Source organism: Ixodes scapularis, unplaced genomic scaffold (genome assembly GCF_016920785.2).
Source record: "Ixodes scapularis isolate PalLabHiFi unplaced genomic scaffold, ASM1692078v2 PGA_scaffold8__174_contigs__length_109621045, whole genome shotgun sequence".
Classification (NCBI taxonomy): Eukaryota; Metazoa; Arthropoda; class Arachnida; order Ixodida; family Ixodidae; genus Ixodes; species Ixodes scapularis.
In genome coordinates, this window is record NW_024609883.1 from 81230651 (window position 1) to 81247082 (window position 16432).

General features: G+C 42.6%; 1 protein-coding gene across 6 annotated transcripts in view; it reads left to right on the forward strand.

The window, feature by feature from the left end:
- Positions 1-13572, forward strand: part of LOC115330706 (contactin-associated protein-like 5) — a 112042-nt gene extending 98470 nt beyond the window's left edge. For 4 of the 6 annotated variants that reach the window (XM_040220698.3, XM_042286746.1, XM_042286745.1 and 1 more), the window contains 2 exons: positions 1482-1559; positions 5860-6926. In XM_040220698.3, the coding sequence (XP_040076632.3) occupies positions 1482-1559; positions 5860-5940 (159 nt within the window). In that variant the 3' untranslated portion in view covers positions 5941-6926. Of the gene's footprint in view, positions 1-1481; positions 1560-5859; positions 6927-13306 lie in introns of those variants that run through there. The other 2 variants (XM_042286749.1, XM_042286748.1) reach the window with 1 other exon arrangement.
- The last annotated feature ends 2860 nt before the right edge of the window (positions 13573-16432 follow it).

A 16432-nucleotide genomic window follows, 5' to 3' on the forward strand; every position in this document is an offset into this window, starting at 1 on the left:
ACTGCAGTAGAAAGGTGTTCCTCCTTTCTACTGCAGAAAGGAGGAACACCTTTCATCTCGTCATTCATCTCGTCATTCATCTCAAACGAGATGAATGACGAGATGAATGAAAAGAACCCTCAGTTAGTTTTCTCATTCTGTTTTATACATTTTTGACAAATAAGCATAACGGCTGTTTTTTTTTTTTTTTTTCTAAGTAATGTGTAATGTGTATTGTAAGCTTTGTATAGTAATAATGTTTATTTTTTCTGGTGTCCCAAAACAACCAGACGGCTTTCTCTTAAGCGCACTGAGAGAAGGGCGTCTAGTCCTTTTGCTCATTTTTTACTTTTTGCTTACTTTTGCTTTTTGTAAAAGTAAGCACCTTTGCTTACTTTTGCTTTTTGCTTACTTTTTGCTGTTTGCTTACTTTTTGCTTTTTGCCTTCTCTTGGGTGCATCAAGAGAAAGCAGTCCAGTCTTGGTTACTTTTGCATAAACAAAATTCTAGTTGATGAATAGCACATGCCCCACCTGAGCAGTTTTGCTTCTTCTTTTGTGCATAGGTGCACTGCACTGTAAAGAAACATGGCTTGAGGAACTCTTGCATGCAGAAAAAATCAGTCGTGTCACCTTTTAGCTAACAAAAGTGAGTCACGGGGGGTGTTGTGGCAGATCTTTCTGAAATACTTTAATCGTTAGTTAAAAAACAAGCGAGATGAAGGTAGCATCAGCATGTAGAACCTCAATGACATGTTTTTCGGGGAACTGCAGGAAAAAAAAGTAGGATCTGAGCAAACATAACGGCCAAAGACACTTTTGAGGGCCCACAGATGAGATGGCTTGCAATTCTCACAGACTATATTATTCCACAAGGATTCTTGTGCCTGTGAAACACTCGTGACATTGATGAACGTAGCAACTGGAGCAACATGGTAACTGAGAAGGTACCAACGAGGTTCTACTGCAACTGATAGGCGCACCATTCTTTGTAGTCATTGTTGTTACCTACAGCACTATTAGATCAAGGTCAGTTGACATGCCTCCTAGAATGCCTAGCGCCTTTTCGTGTCACGTCCCTTCGGTAGTGCTTGCGACGCTATAAGCCTGCCCTCTCGACAGAAGCGGCGGAGCCGGCGGAACATTGGATGCTCATTGCCTGCAGTGGGAAAAGATTCTTTTCTGACACTTAAACAAAACAAACAACAAACTTTTCGCGTAAACAAAGTTTCCGCGAAAAGAGCATCGTTCGAAAATGTTTTTCCTCCATTGCTTGTTGAAGCATTGCCACTGCAGGTGCCAGGAACGGCATTCGACTGTACCTGCTCATGTGCAGGAAAAAGAGAAGAACCTCTTTCAAACGATGCTCTTCCGTGGAGCCTTTCAACTGATAGGTCTAACAACGTTGGTTACATGGGATGGTGCAGCAGTTACCTACATCTTAGTGAGGTTCGATCGGGCGTGTTTCAAAATCAAAGGTAAACGGTTTGTGCTTCATCTCAGGAATTGAGTGCCATGGATCCGGGAGACGAAGACGGCCTTCCCGAGACGCCGAGGAAGAACAGCGGCTCGGAAGAGATGGTAAAAAGGCGTCTGCACTTTCTTGCCCCGCTCGCATCTGCTAGTGAGGTTACCATCAACAGTTTCTGAAGGTCTCGGTCGTGACGACGTGGCACGCTATGCAGCTGCAAAGGGCCTCTGATTCAAGCAGTGCACTTAAGTTTTACTTAAACTTTGGACTTGGCTAAGTTACATATCTGAGCTTTTCTTTATTATAAAGCGACCTGTTTTTCTGAAGGGTCTTAAAAGTTTTTGTTGTAAAGCCAATGATTGATTTGGCAAACTCTTAATTATGAAGAGAGTTGTTTTACGTCTAGTTCCTGATTTCTGCTTTTCTTTTTCTGTAGATTTGCAGTGGATGTTTACTATCATGGACAGTTTTTTTTTAAATGTTGCACTTAATGTAGACATATACTGGTGTATATTTGGTATCTAAAATGTATTGTCTTTTAAAGCTGTCTTTGTTTAATTCTTGCTTAAGTGATTCGTCACTTTACGATAGTTGTAGTCCGCTAAGTGTTGGGTGGGTTAGTCATCTTCTGCCTTATATGGTAAACATCCATAATGAATGAAACAACAGTTAACATGCTACTATAATGTGGCTGCTGTCTCAGGGTCCTTTGGAATTTATAGCAGAGTGAGTCACATTCTTTTGTTTGTGTTCCTGACATTCCACACATTATATGAGCTGGCTTTAAGTCCTAAATTTTGATCATACTTATACCCCTGTCGGATCAAGATATCAAAGGCAAAAGGCAGTTAAAAGAATCGGCGACCCAGCGCACATCGCATGGAACTTAATTATAAGGATGATCAGTTAATTGGCTGATCATTTGATGGGCATTTTGCCAAATGCCAATATAAATCGCTCATCTGACAGGGGTATAACACCTAATGTTGTGAACATTTTAAACTACTTTCTTACGATCTTACAATATTTTATGACAGTGGAGTTTGCTGGGACTTCAGTTAGGTGAGTAGCTCTCACCCTAATGTTTAGTGATTTTTAATCAAAATATAGAGGAACCTCCTTATATTTTTGTGAAGGATAGTCGCCGACCGATTTTTTGGACTTTGCAGGGACCGGAAAAACATCCGAATAATAGAGCAGTCCGAAACATCAGCAGATAAAAAAAGATACTTGCCTTTATTACGTCTAAGCGGGCTTAAAAAAGCCGCCAATAGTGGCTTGCCTTAAGTTATGCCTCCGCTTGCGTTTGGCAACTTCCTATTAGCTTATCATCACTGCCTTTTTTTCTAGCGTTATGGTCGAGTACTTTCCATGCTTCTTAGCGACACTTTGCGGCAGCGGAAGGACAGAAGGGACCATGACGTCCAAGCCAGCGTAGTTCGAAAACACGATTCACCGAGACGAGATGACGGGTGCAAGTCCACGACTGGAGAATGGCGAATGAACAAAACAAAATGCTAGCAATAATGATGATAATGACTTGCAGCTAGAGAAAAACAAAAGGCATAGGTATAGCGTCACCTAGCGCAAGGACTTAAGTACTCAAGTAGCACTGCCAAACCAAGCCAATTCATGTGCAGCCAATATAGAATCTAAAATGTTGGCTTCTCGGTGGTGTTTCACGCCGATTGCTCGCGACGATTTTGTCTGAAAAATTAAACTTTCGGACTTCAAGCTGTCCGAAACATTGGTTTTGAAAATGCACTATATCAATCATTTTGGGCCATGGTTCGTCCTTTAGATCCAAAATATCGAACAAATCCAAATTATCGGCGTCTGAAAAATCGGTCGGCGACTGTAACGACGTTTTAGACTTTGATTACTACATAATCAGATTTCATTATGACTACTTATCATACTACCTTCCATGTGAGCCAAATACAGTTGGCATGTTTAGTCACAAGGTTATTTACCGTATTATGAGAGATCTAGAGGTATTTGCAGCTGTGTGTGAAGTGTGGTCCTAAAAGGAGTATAAGCTTAGAGATTTTAATTATGACAGCATTCCAGTCAGTTGTGATAAATGCATGCATATTCCTAGTAAGAGTTCCATGGTCAAACTTCAGAATTATTGGAAATCTCGCTGAACTGATTACCCGACAGGTGCAGCAGTTGTGATAAATGCATGCATATTCCCAGTGAGAGTTCCATGGTCAAACATCAGAATTAACGGAAATCTCGCTGAACTGATTACCCGGCAGGTGCAGGTACCACTTCGACACACTTTTGTGCGATCGAGTCATTAGTCAATTTTCACATTGGGGGTCGGCATTCTACGACTTGCAGGTTGGATGTTGCCAGCGAAAAACTTTGAACATTTCTTTTTTCTTTTGAGTTGAAAAGATTTTTATAAAGAACTCTGTCAAGGTTCTGGACTAGATACAGTGCTACTCCACCTCAAGATGTTTAGATCTAAGGAAACTTAAACTCACATTGTCTCAGTGGCATGACTGTTACATTGTCATGCTTTTTGTATAGACCTACCTCAACATATCAAGGTGATGCTAGACTTTCCTCACAGGTAAAAGCCAACAGATTGAACATGACTACTGTCGTCAATAAGCATGTTTGGCCTTTTGCCGGGCTAAAAAGAAATTTGTGTAAGATAGATTTGTCAAGCCGCCAGTACCCCCGATTGGTCCACTGCTTGTCCATTTCTGCGGCCATTTGGCCTGCTACGATCGATGATTGCCGACCCCGGCCATACGAATTGTGCAGGTCTTACTGAATGTGAAAGAGCAGCTCTCTGTCCTGTTGTGTGATATGTGTTTTCTTTGTCCAAAGACTGCGAATTCTTTCGGCTGTTCTGCTGTCGTTGTCATGACCTCCCGTGTTCGTGTGTTGTCTTAGCACTGTTTTCATCCTGTTTCCTATTTATGACATAGAGCCATTTAGATACACACAGTCATGGTGTTCTTTTTATTTGTACACACAGACAGGTTAATTTAGACATTAGTGGAATTCATACTTGACGAAACGAAATTGAGAACACGTCTCTCTTCAGTTTTGTACAATCCGTCCACATGTAACGGCCTTAACTTTCAACTGACAGCCTGTGTGGAAGGCGTCGTCTGGTTGCACTGAGGCATGCAAAGAAGTGGAAGCAGTAGGAGGAGCCGCTTCTCCTGCATGCCTTGGTGCAACTGGCAGAAGCCCTCACACAGAGTGTGGATAGAATAACCTTTGGAGTATAAGCAAGACTTTGTGATAGAGATGTTTGATCAGTACTGTTCCTGGTTTGAAATTAGGTGTGAGACTTACATGACTCAGTGTCATCCTGTAGACATCATCTGTTCAGTGTTGTGTGCATTTTATTTCTTACGCCTGATTTTCTTAACTTCCAATTTCACTTTCCAACTTTGGAAGGTTTTCCTGCCCTTGAGTGTTGGTGTCATATGCTACAGGTGGTTTTTACTTGAGAGCTCTGTTCATTGAAACCATGTTGGCTGCTTTTCATCTTCACTGCTGAAGGACACTCTCCTCTTCAACTTTGATTTCTGGTGTTGGCTGGTCACATTTGTACTTCTTGGGAACTGCTGGTCTTGTGTCTACTGGAGCTGTTACATCTGTCCTTGTGTGGGTGTGCTGTGGCCATGTCTGTACCAGTAAAAATGTGTGCATGTTGGGCAGTGCATTGCTACATTGTGCCACTAATGTACTAACTGGGCATGTGTGGATTGCAACTGCCACAAAGGCTCTATGCACTCCAGTGCTGTCAAAGGGTTGACTCAAGGCTTATAAAGACTTTTATACCTTCTCTTTTGTCTTGTTTTCACCTTTCCTGGTTGAAGGCTTTCCCTTTTAGAGTCTGTTGGCACCCCAGTGTCCTGAAGGCATCAAGTAGCTTTGCAGAAATTAGCAAGAAAGTTTGACAGGAAGGCGTCTTTAAATGATGCAATTACATTGATACAGTTGTGCAAGAATATTGTTGTCAAAGAAACGTTTGAGAGCAGAAGCTGCTTTTACTTATGACAGGGGCAAGACTGTGCATTGACACATTGTGGTTGTTGACACCACCCCCTGATGGCATCATGCCAAGTTCAGTGATGATTGTGAACGATAATGATTTATATTGCTGGTCTGGGCATGCAAGAGGTCTATCCTAGTTTTAGGTACAACCTGAACACAAATCAATTTTGCAAATCTCCTTGCATTGTAAATACATTGCTCCCAAACCAACTATCTCCCACCAGAGCTAGTGGCGTGAGCTTAGATACTACATAGATTCCCAACAGGCCTCTCCCTCAAAGCTGACTACAATATTGTCGTTAGTGCACCATAGTGTGAACTATCATGACAACGATGGAGTAATTCGGCTCTTGCCACTGGCCTCCTTTCTGTCTCTTCCAGCTGTCGAATGTCTACAAGCTGGCAGACTATAGTGGTAGCTTGATTTTCACAAACACACCTTACGAGTCCGCCAGCGACTGAGACTTCTCTTCGCACCTTGTTTGCGGGAGGTCGAGGGTGCCGCAGAGTTGCCCCGGTGTTTAGTGCCTCCCCACAGAGTCCCATCTGCCCATCTACAACGGCAAACGTTCATGACGCTCTGGATAATGCGCATGTGCTCAACTTTTAACGCTGAAGCTAGCGGCCAAATGTTGTGCCTCCATAAACTCTACCTCCATTGTTAAGGTTGTCCCATAGTCATGAACCCGCCTGCGCCGAATCCGGGAGCTGCGGCTGTTTTAGTCTGTTGGTCAGCAAGTGACTGTGTCGGCAAAAGAGTGACTAGAAAAGATTTTTGCTGCCCTAGTGTGTTTATTAAAGATTGGCGTTAGGTACTTGATGGAGATTTAGTGACTCCTAGCTGTTGTGACGATTTAGATTGGGAAAACTAGGGGAGCTGTGAGTATCTGGTGAAAAGAAGGCCTGTACAAGAAGCAGTGTTGTCTTCAGCGTTTATGGCTACCGTGAGTTGGCATTCTGTAGATCAGGTGCATTTCTGTGTCAGCCACGTGGCTCCATGTGCTCTTGGCTATCTAGTTCAAGATGTGACCTGCCAAGTCAAGACTGGTGGTGTTGTGACAGAAGGAACTGTAGCTGTCCATTGCCATACTGACTAATCAATTTGTTTGTGAATTGTCTTTCTTTACTGCATGGTACTTTGTTTGATAAAGGACATGTTGATGAACAGATATTTTGATGTGTCACTGCTGTTCTTTGCTTTTGGTGTCGTTACTGCTCCAAACTTCATTCGTTTTATTCATTATTTTTTTTGTCTTGTGTTTTATAGTTAGATGCCCGAGATTGTTGATCATAGTGGAGCTTCTCAGTTGTTGTATTGTTGGTTTCACCAGCTTCTTTTTGTTTTGACCAGTTGTTTTATTAGGGTTTGTTCCTGAAGTATGTGTTCAACCCATCAAGTGTACTTAACCGCATGACTGTTAATAAAGCATGCAGGCATGTTGTGTTCATTGCATGTGCATGTTATGGTGCTAACTACCATTGCAACTGTGCAGGCTACTTTTTAAGCTAGTTTCCTAATCATGACTGTTATCATCCACAAAGCTGTAAGGAAATGACCCTCGCCTGTCATTTACCTTATAGAAAAGTGAGTTTTAAGAGGATTTTCACCTGTCATCCATGACTGTTTGCTTTCGTTGGGATTACCATATTTTATGGTGTATAAGACGCATCTTTGTATAAGATGAACCCCCACGTTTTGCAAGTTTTTAAGGAAAAATTAGTATATAAGAAACACCTGTGGTATAAGACGCAGGTATATTTATGCACTTGCCACGAAGCAACTTCATAACGTGTGGTTAATCTGCATCAACAAATCAGCATCAGCAAGAGTTCTTTCAGAGTTTGCCAAAAAGAAAAAAATATACATATAAGACACACCATTGTATAAAACGCACCGCCGAAAATTTTGAAAAAAAAAGTGTATTATACTCTGAAAAATACGGTAATATTTTAGTATTTAAAACTTAAAAATTGCAGAGGGCACTACGAGTCACCGAAGTCAATCAAAGGCATTCTGGGTGTCACAGGAACTTTCAGGAGAGGTTCAGCAATGCACGTGAGGGGTAGTCAGCTGATGGCATTCACAGCACTGGATTAGCTGTATTATAAAGAGCCTCTGCTGGGGCTGGAGTATAGAAAAGGTTAGGATTATGCGAATATTTTAATTTTAGAATAGTATAGTTTCGAATAATATGCTATTCGATATTTGCTTCGAAATGAAAGGCAATAATAATATTTTTCGATATGTTGATCGTGGCGGGCTTTGTTGAGCGTACTTCTTACCGAGCACGGGTGCACTACGGAGAAGTAACACCGGTGGGGCTTGGTTCCGCGGATGTTGCGTCTCCGCAGTTCGCCGGTGGTTGGTAAGAAGCACACTCGACGGGGCTAACCCGCCGCAATCAACACTTAGAGAAGTATAAATATTGCAGCTGCGAGCTCTGGAAGAAAGCACACTTTCAAAACAGGACGGTGCACGCACCGGCATGGTGTACTGTGAATGACCTATTGTTCGCATGCTCCGTATTTCGCGATTTAGGTCAAAGCTGAAGTTTTGGAGTAATTCGCAGTTTCTAATTTTCGCGATGTGGTGGGATCTCAATATAGAATCTAACGTGTTTACATTTTACTGGAATTGTTTTGCGGGACCTATTTTTTTGCGAATTGTAGGCGATTCGCGAAATTCGCGAAAATTAGGACCTGGTTAAAATTAAGTCGTTTACAGTATTCATAAAGGAAACGGAAACTTTGCAAATAAATTGATATCTGCTCTGCAATAAAATTTTAAAAATTAATTTGTTGATATCATGCAAGTCTATTAGGCAGAGAGGCCGACCTGCATTCATCGTTAGTCATTGCTTTTTTTTTAATTCTAAATTTAAGAAAGAATCCTTGCATATAACAGGGAGATTTAAAAATCCCCTCGATTGGGTATAGCTGGGCATCCCTACAGAAAATTTTATTTTATGTCGTGTGTCGTTGGCTTGCCATTCCATTGTAGGCATTAAACTTTCTGATGCCACAGTCTCTAAATATAGTTATATTAAAATTAAGTTAGCTTAGTGACGGACAACCTTCACGAGTTCAGCTGGGATTTCGTTTAAGCATGGCGCAGTAGCGAAAGGCTTAGACAAACTATTCAATATTCGATTAGAAAATATTCGGGCAAAACCACTATTCGCTTCGAACTCAAAATCCACTTTTTGCACATGTCTAGAGAAGGTCAGGAAACGAAAGGAATGGCCATCCCCAGAGGCACACATGACATGCATCTGCCGACGTCAGCAAGCATAGCCCGGTGTAGGATGCATACCAAAGCGTCTACTTTATTCTTAACGATGTACAGCTAGCCTTACAATATCTCATTGCGTTCTGCATCAAAGAAATTATTTGCACTTTTCAGGCTCTAAAAACGCGGGCGTTATTAAAATAAAATGACCGGGAAAACGGGCAGGTACATCATCGTTTCGGTTCGGGTGCTGGGCAAAAGACCGATACAGTGAAGTTTGCCTAGCTTTCACGGTAACTTTAGTGGCGCTGTTCTTTGATCGCTACATAAGTGCGAGCTCTTACTTTGACGTGTGCCAAGCTGCACCAAAGTGCTTGCCTTGCTCTAGTCTGTTGCATAAAAAAAAAAAGCAGGAAAGGCTTCTCCCACAAAGTGCTCAACTCTTTCCACTGTAGCAGAGCGAAGGCTGAAAGGGAGATGAGTGGAGGGAAGAAACTAGTGATGAACCGAATCTGCCGAACTTCAGATTCCGCTAAGTTCGGCACGTGCCGAACTTTTGAAGAAAATTTCGGCAAAGATTCGGCGAAAATTCGGCAAACGTCTGTGCACGCGCGAGAAAACGACGGGGATCTGGATTGCAAATGGACACCGTGCGATTTACCATCGTACAGTTTAGAGTACTGCCAGCGGCTACGGCAAGGTGCGGAGAAGGCGACATGGTTACTGTGTTTGTCAGCCTTTGCGAATGTGGTTCTCTTCAATATTTTCTGCCTCAAGAACAGAAGGTCGACCAGAAATTTACCCAAAAACGACGCAGTCCACTGAGCAAGTGACACATTTTGCGGTGCGTTCCAGATAACGGGATTTTCATTTGATCTTTCCAGTGATGCAACGAGGTGTTGCATATTGACTGACAAGCACTTTAGAGCACTCCTCGCCATTATAGCAATCCTGTTTTCGGCTCACAGATAGTTGTGCCAAAACAAGATAATATTGCTTTTCAATTAGTGTTATTTCGCGGTTTTCACTATCTTCATAAAATTAAACACAGAACTATCATGCTCCATGTTGCACATCCGACATTCTTGACCCTTCTTATCTTCCTAGACGTCCCGTGTGTCCTAACATCAGAAACCGGCATTTTAACTGTTAAAAATGAGACGTTGCGAATATGGGACGCATACTTGCATATGCAAAGCTGAAGTGTCTCCAATCGTAAAACATGCTTATTTACAATAATATTGTTATCTCTTCTGGTGAAGGTTCAGCAGCCGTTGCATTCATTTTCGCGCACGAAACGGTGACTCGCAGACAAAGTGAGAACACAGTGTTACAACCTTTATTTCAACAATACACACCTGCAGGCTTGCGCTTTAGGCCTCAAAACCGAAACTCGCGTATCATGACTGCGGCCGCTACTACCCAACCGCCTTGTCACACCACTTCTGCAAAAAGTCACTTTAAAATTACCAGCAAGCGCACAAAAATGACACCGATACAATTATCTTGTAGAATATCACCTTATTTACTAATAACTGCGTTAGTGTGCATTAAAAAAGAACCTAAACACTTTTTTTTCGCACGAAAAGACGATATATAAACTTTTAAGTCTATTAGCGATGCATTTTTGCCGAATCTTTGCCAAATCTATAGAAAAGTTCGGTAAAAATTCTGCTTTGCCGAATCTCAAGATTCGGTGGCGCCGAATTTTCGATTCGGCAAAAGTTCGGCCCATCACTAGAACAAACCACTAATCATAGCTAGCACTGAGTTATGGGGAACGGGCTTGTTCTGCTTTTCTTAACCTACATCAGACAACCGCTCATTTTGCTGTATTTTTGTAGAACTCTGAAGGAGAATTCGCGCCAGCATTGTACCAAAAGTTGATCTCGCTTTTATCAGTACGGAAACTTATAGCTCAAGCGCCGCCACATTGCCGAGTCGTCACGGTAAGCTTTTCCGAATTTTCTAAAGTTTTGATTATCGCTTAGTATAATGTATTATTCGGTTTGATTTTCGTATCGCATACATATACGCTATGTGGACTTTTAGCGATATTTCTCACTCAAGGTCTGTTCCGCCGGGCTATAGTTTCCTTGTTGAGTGCGCTTCTCACCATGCACTGGTGCCTTGTGGAGTGGTTAACACCCGCGGAGTAGACATAGCCATTTTGCGTATCTTGCTTCGCCGCCACGCAGCTCGTGGATAAGTACTCCAGAGGGGGACGATGCAGAATCGTACGTTAGCTTTCTAAAAAAAATAAAAAAATAAAATGGGTTAGTGAATGTAGATGTGACAACTTCCCTACCTTGCAGTAATCCTTGCAAAGTAAAGCCGTGGTTAGTCTATATGATAGACGGCAGCATTCTGACAAGTTGCGTGCAGCATTTGCTAGTGTTTAGTTTTCAAATTTGTAGTTTAAGTAAATAATTTCTGTAACTTGGGTGTAAGGTGAGAATTCATGAATAACATTGATTTGGAATAGACGGGCTACATATAGGTGCAACCCAGCTTTTCCATTAGTGGTCTCCACACTATAGGCCACCAATGCAGTGGAGTCAAAGTTTGGAAATAACCTTAATCAGATCAGGTAGACTAATGCATATTTGATATTTGTCAGTCACATGCTGATTTTGTAATATCATAAAATTACACCTAAAATTCCATCAATGTGGATAATTGAGCTACAAAGGTGATTAAATTACCTTTGTAGTATAATTATGCTTTGCACTGGAGGCTAACAAGTGGTTACACGAAAGTGGGGAGTCAAAGAAGCAGTGCCCTTCAACTGGGCTGTATACCAATTCACTTGAAGTATTAGCAGTGAAATGAAAGAATGGAGTGTGCATTGTGCTCCAAAAGTTATGTTTGTTAATCTAAAATGGGCTTTTGGCTGGTCCGAAAAAATGCCCCAAAACGACAAACCAATTGCATCACTGAGAGATTGATCTGCATCATTTGCACCTAACTGTGCCAACCTGCTTAGCATGCTACATTTCAGCAAGACGAGAGGCATTTGCGCCAATAGCTAATCGCTTTATTATAAGGGAAACTGATGGCCCAGGCATCGCTACACTGTCGGTTAGTTACGGTTGCTAAATTCTATTATCACTTAGGATAACATATTATATTTGATTTTATATGAAACACTCAGTTCTCGGAAGTTTTCAGAGGCGTAGCCGGGGGAGGGTGGAGGAGGGCATATGAAGCTTAACCCCCCTCCCCCCCCCCCCCCCCCCCTCCCACCGCGCTAACCCCCGCTCCCAACGTCATGGATATGGATATCCCATGTGGCCAGAAATTGTAAACTGTTTGAAAGGCGAGGGAAAATAAGAACTGCATACAAGAAAACAAAATGTAAATGATGGCATTGATTGCCAAAACATTACTTGAAAGTTGTAGATTTTTTGTTTCAGTTAAAAAGTGGTTGTAGAACATTATTTGTTCAGAAAGATATTGCCACGCGCGTCGCCGAGTTAGCGCGTGCGTGGCCGAATGGTTTTCGTGCTTGGCTTTCGCGCAGAGGCCCCAGGTTCACTTCCTGGAAGCGGACGCTCCTTTTATTTATTCTTGCAATTTAGCGTTCTCGTAATCGTAAGTTCGATCGAGAACCTTGTCGTCTGATGGAGGTACTATCCTAGACCCTGTTAGCTCTTTGGCCGATCTTTGACAGTATATGACAAACATCTAGGAGCATTAACATCAACTGCAGTTTATTCGAGGCCTCATGAGCGACGTCGGGATCTTTGAACAGGTCGGTCAACTCTCCTAACGTTCGCGGTTCTGACGACTACGTCTCGGCATGCAGCTCGGCCTGATTTAGTGATGCTAACGGAGCACTCTTATTTGCCAGTAACATTCATATAGCCTCCAGGCCTATGGAGCGAAAAAAAAAAAAAACACTTTGTTTTTGTTTTGCCAATTCAAGAAACAGTTTTAAACGCGTAAATATAATTGCAAATGCGGGAGCGTTATTTCAAACTCTCTTTTGCGCTGTTGGCTGTCTCGCTAATATGGACGCCAAGGACAACGGAAGTGATCGAGAGCATGTGCTTAGTAAAGAAATATAATTCTTGGTGAGAAAGGCTGGTATACATTCAGTACACGCTGATCACCTATTCCTTGTAGGGCACGTCTTCTATGTCCTAAATTAAGGGAACAGCAGAATCTGTTCAACGCAACACGTACAACGTTTCTGCGTGTCCATAAAATCTTGCTGACCTGCAGTATGATTTCCCGTAGACCTAACACTAGCGGAACAGATGTGACTCAAGTGTCAATCGTGAAACTGCACCAAAAGGTCCCCATTGTCGCACCTGCCCTTCTTGCTGGCGATGCTTCTCTACAACGGGGTTTGCTTCGCTTTTGCTTAAATGTTGATGTTGCTCATTATTGATGCCTCTGTTCACGTTGCGGCTGCGAAGTACAACTTGCGTGACTTCTGAGGAGCTTTCAGTCTTCGTCGGGCTTTTCCTTTGTTCTGTCTGGTTGGGTTACGTCATACCTTATGGAGCAAGGTTAGAGTGGAGATCTTGATTGATTGGCAGCGAAATGAATGTAGTGTACGGAAGTGACGTATCTCTCTGTATTGCATCCCAGGGATCTCGTGCGGCGTCGCTCAACTTCGAAGAGGACTTGTACAGCAGCTTGTGCCTCGTAATGTAAACCGGAGTTTCCAACGTTAATCCTGGTTGATTGAAAGTTTCTTTTGGTTCCGAAAGTGGATTACCCGTCAAGGATGGTCCAGGACCCGAAGCCCAATGTCTGCCTCTAAGAAGAGGCAGTGTGTTCATGTGAGATACTATGCGGATTGTGTCGGTGACTTGTGTTGGTTAGGGCGCACATTAAAAGGCACCATGATGTTATTGTTCTAAGGTGTGATTTGCCTTGGACAGTGAGTCATTACCTACCGAGGGCAGCGTCTGACGAAAGACGAAGATATGTCAAGGATGCACGTGTTTCCGGTTCATCGAAAGTCAGCAGGGACTCCTTCTGGGACCCCTGCTGGGGTGTTTTGAAACCCCTTCGTTTGAAATGTGCCATTCTTTTTTTGATGGTCTCTGGCTCATGAGCCTTCGCTGTTTCGCTCTGTACGTTGCACAGCTATAACGCCGCAGCAAGATTTAATTAAAAAAGACATGCCACACTTTTTTGTTTTTATAATGGTATTGTTCTTTCGGTCTTCATGGTTTCTTTGCCCCCCTTGCTTTTAGTTACACTAAAGGATGGCTGGATTTTGGTGCGAAGGATAGGTCCGCATTGAAAACCATTTTCATCTGTACTATGACTGCGTACAAATCCCTGCTCGAAAATTACTCGGATGTTTAGAGCTCTCATCGCCACTGCATTTCCGGAAAGGGGCTTGGCTGCGGCAATGACGGGGAACTTTAAGGTGTTATTTGTTATATTTTGGACATAAGCGATACTTTATTACTCTAGGTTATGATGTTGATGAAACACCCTCGAATCTATTTTCGTCATCGCACGAATTCGCCATACGAGGGCCCGAATATTAACCGACCAACGGATTTGATGGTTGCCAAGCGCAGTCTCCGTAGTTGTCCGTAGCAATCGATCCGTCTGCGCCCGTCCGCGAGCAGCTATCGGCCGTGACACGCCCGACACTGGTTAGAACTGTGCGAATCGTGATGTCAGAAAGCTTACCGAAAAAGAAAAAATGTAAAAAAAAAAAAAAAAAAAAGCCAGCTTTCTTCGAAATTTGGCACCGTAAATTACGTTTATCTACCCTCAAGTGCTACTCATGCCCTGCTATGGTCACCGAGAATCCAGTATTGTTCTTGGTCCCTTCAAAGAATTAGCGCGGGCGTCTGCATGCCCCCAAGTGAACCCCGTTGAGCCAAGCATTTCAGCTTTTGTTTGTTTAAATGTGAAAGCATGAACTGGTCCCATGGAGCGCCGCGGAGAACGGGCAACTAATGCGGGCATTGTTTGTGAACACGAAAAACGAGCAACTAAAGAGGGTGGCGCGAGCTCGGCAGCCCCTCTCTCCCTCCTCTTTGGGTCACATGTCAGGCGTGGCTGAAGGTCCGGAGGGGGGGGGGGGGGGGTGAGGGGAGCTGTCCACGCCAGTACTCCGCAGACGAAGTAAGGGGGCGGATGAAGGACGTTCATGCTTTCGCATTCACAACTCGTAAGAAGTGCTTAGGTGTCTTCCGTGTTTTTTTTTTGTTTTTTTTTTATTGGAACCAACGCATTCTTTACTCCACTTGAAGACCCGGAGGGCTTGGGGACGCCTTCCACTTGTTACAGATGGGCTGAAAAGGCAAGCACACGCAACGTGGCATTACAAGTTATGTATGTTCCTACTATGAAACTATAACAGAAAAATAAGACAAAATCAGACGGAAGTGAAGTGGCTGTGCTACTGAACAGTCAAAAAGGGAAGGTCAGTCAATTACAATCATTTTGAAAAATGAAGCCTCTGAAGCCTGTGTTAAAAATGTGTTTTTTGGGTAAGGTCATGCAAATTATTTAGAGTCCTGCTCCTTTTGAGAGAGAGGAAAGATATAACTTAGTTTTCGACAACAGCCTGGGATTTATGCTTTCATGTCAGGGTGCTGTTATTAAGTGAAAACATTAAGATGTAATTAAGCATACGCTGTCAGTATACAGGACAACACATGTTTTTGTCGCTTAAAGCGGCGGTGCAACGATTTTCGGACTTTGACCAATTAACTGCGGGTGCTAATCTGTATCATATAGAACGAAGAACAGAAAATCATGTTTTCTCTTGCGCGCTACTTATATATATATATAAAAAAAAAATCGAATGTCCAAATGTTCAACTCTCACGCCGTCTTTCGAGTGACGTCTCTTCGGGACCACCTAGTTTCACCCAAGGTCGCGGCGAGCTGTCAACACAAGACCTCGCCACGGCTTTGCCCGCGAGTGTAGCAGCGGAAGGGGATATGGTTTGTTGACTTCCCCGTTCCCCAGTGGCGTGCCGCTGTTGATCGCTTAACCGCCACACGCAACTGCAAATCAACCAGTTGCCCGTTTTTTTTTTTTTTTTTTTTTTGCGATTACGCGGTGAAATATTAGTTTTTCTGGGTAAGATGGCGCTTTTTTTTTTTCACTTGGGCGTAGATAAACTATATAAAAAATACAGGCTGCTAATTCCTTCAACATTAAAATCGTTGTACTATGCCTTTAATTTCATCAAATTATTTACAGCCCTGGATTTTTGCACAAGGGCAACGTTTTCCTGCTGTTGTTGAAAGGATTGTATTGAGCTAGAACACTGGCATTCGTCTCTTATTTATCAAGATTACGTTGCATACCTATACTTTTATTCTATTATTTTGCCATCAGTTTATTCGTTTTATATATGTATTATGTGAATAACAATGACCTTAGCGAAATTCACTTCATTGATGTCGAGTTGTCTTATCTCGAATAGAATCGTGCCCAGCATGCCGCTGGAGGTTAATTAGAAGATAATTTTTATTTCTACGGAATAAATTAGGTATAGTCGGATGGAATGTTAATAAGCTTCCAGTGCATTATTAGCTGCACGTGCTAGATCACATCTTAAACTAATCGCAAATCCGATAGAGTTTTTTTTACTTGAATTATTAAGCTTAATCCATCTAGAGAAAACATCTACGATATGTCATCTTTTTTTGAGTACCGGCGCATGGCAAAGGGAAGAGAACTACACTTAATCAGATTGGTAGCACAAGGCACTCCCATCATGATTATACA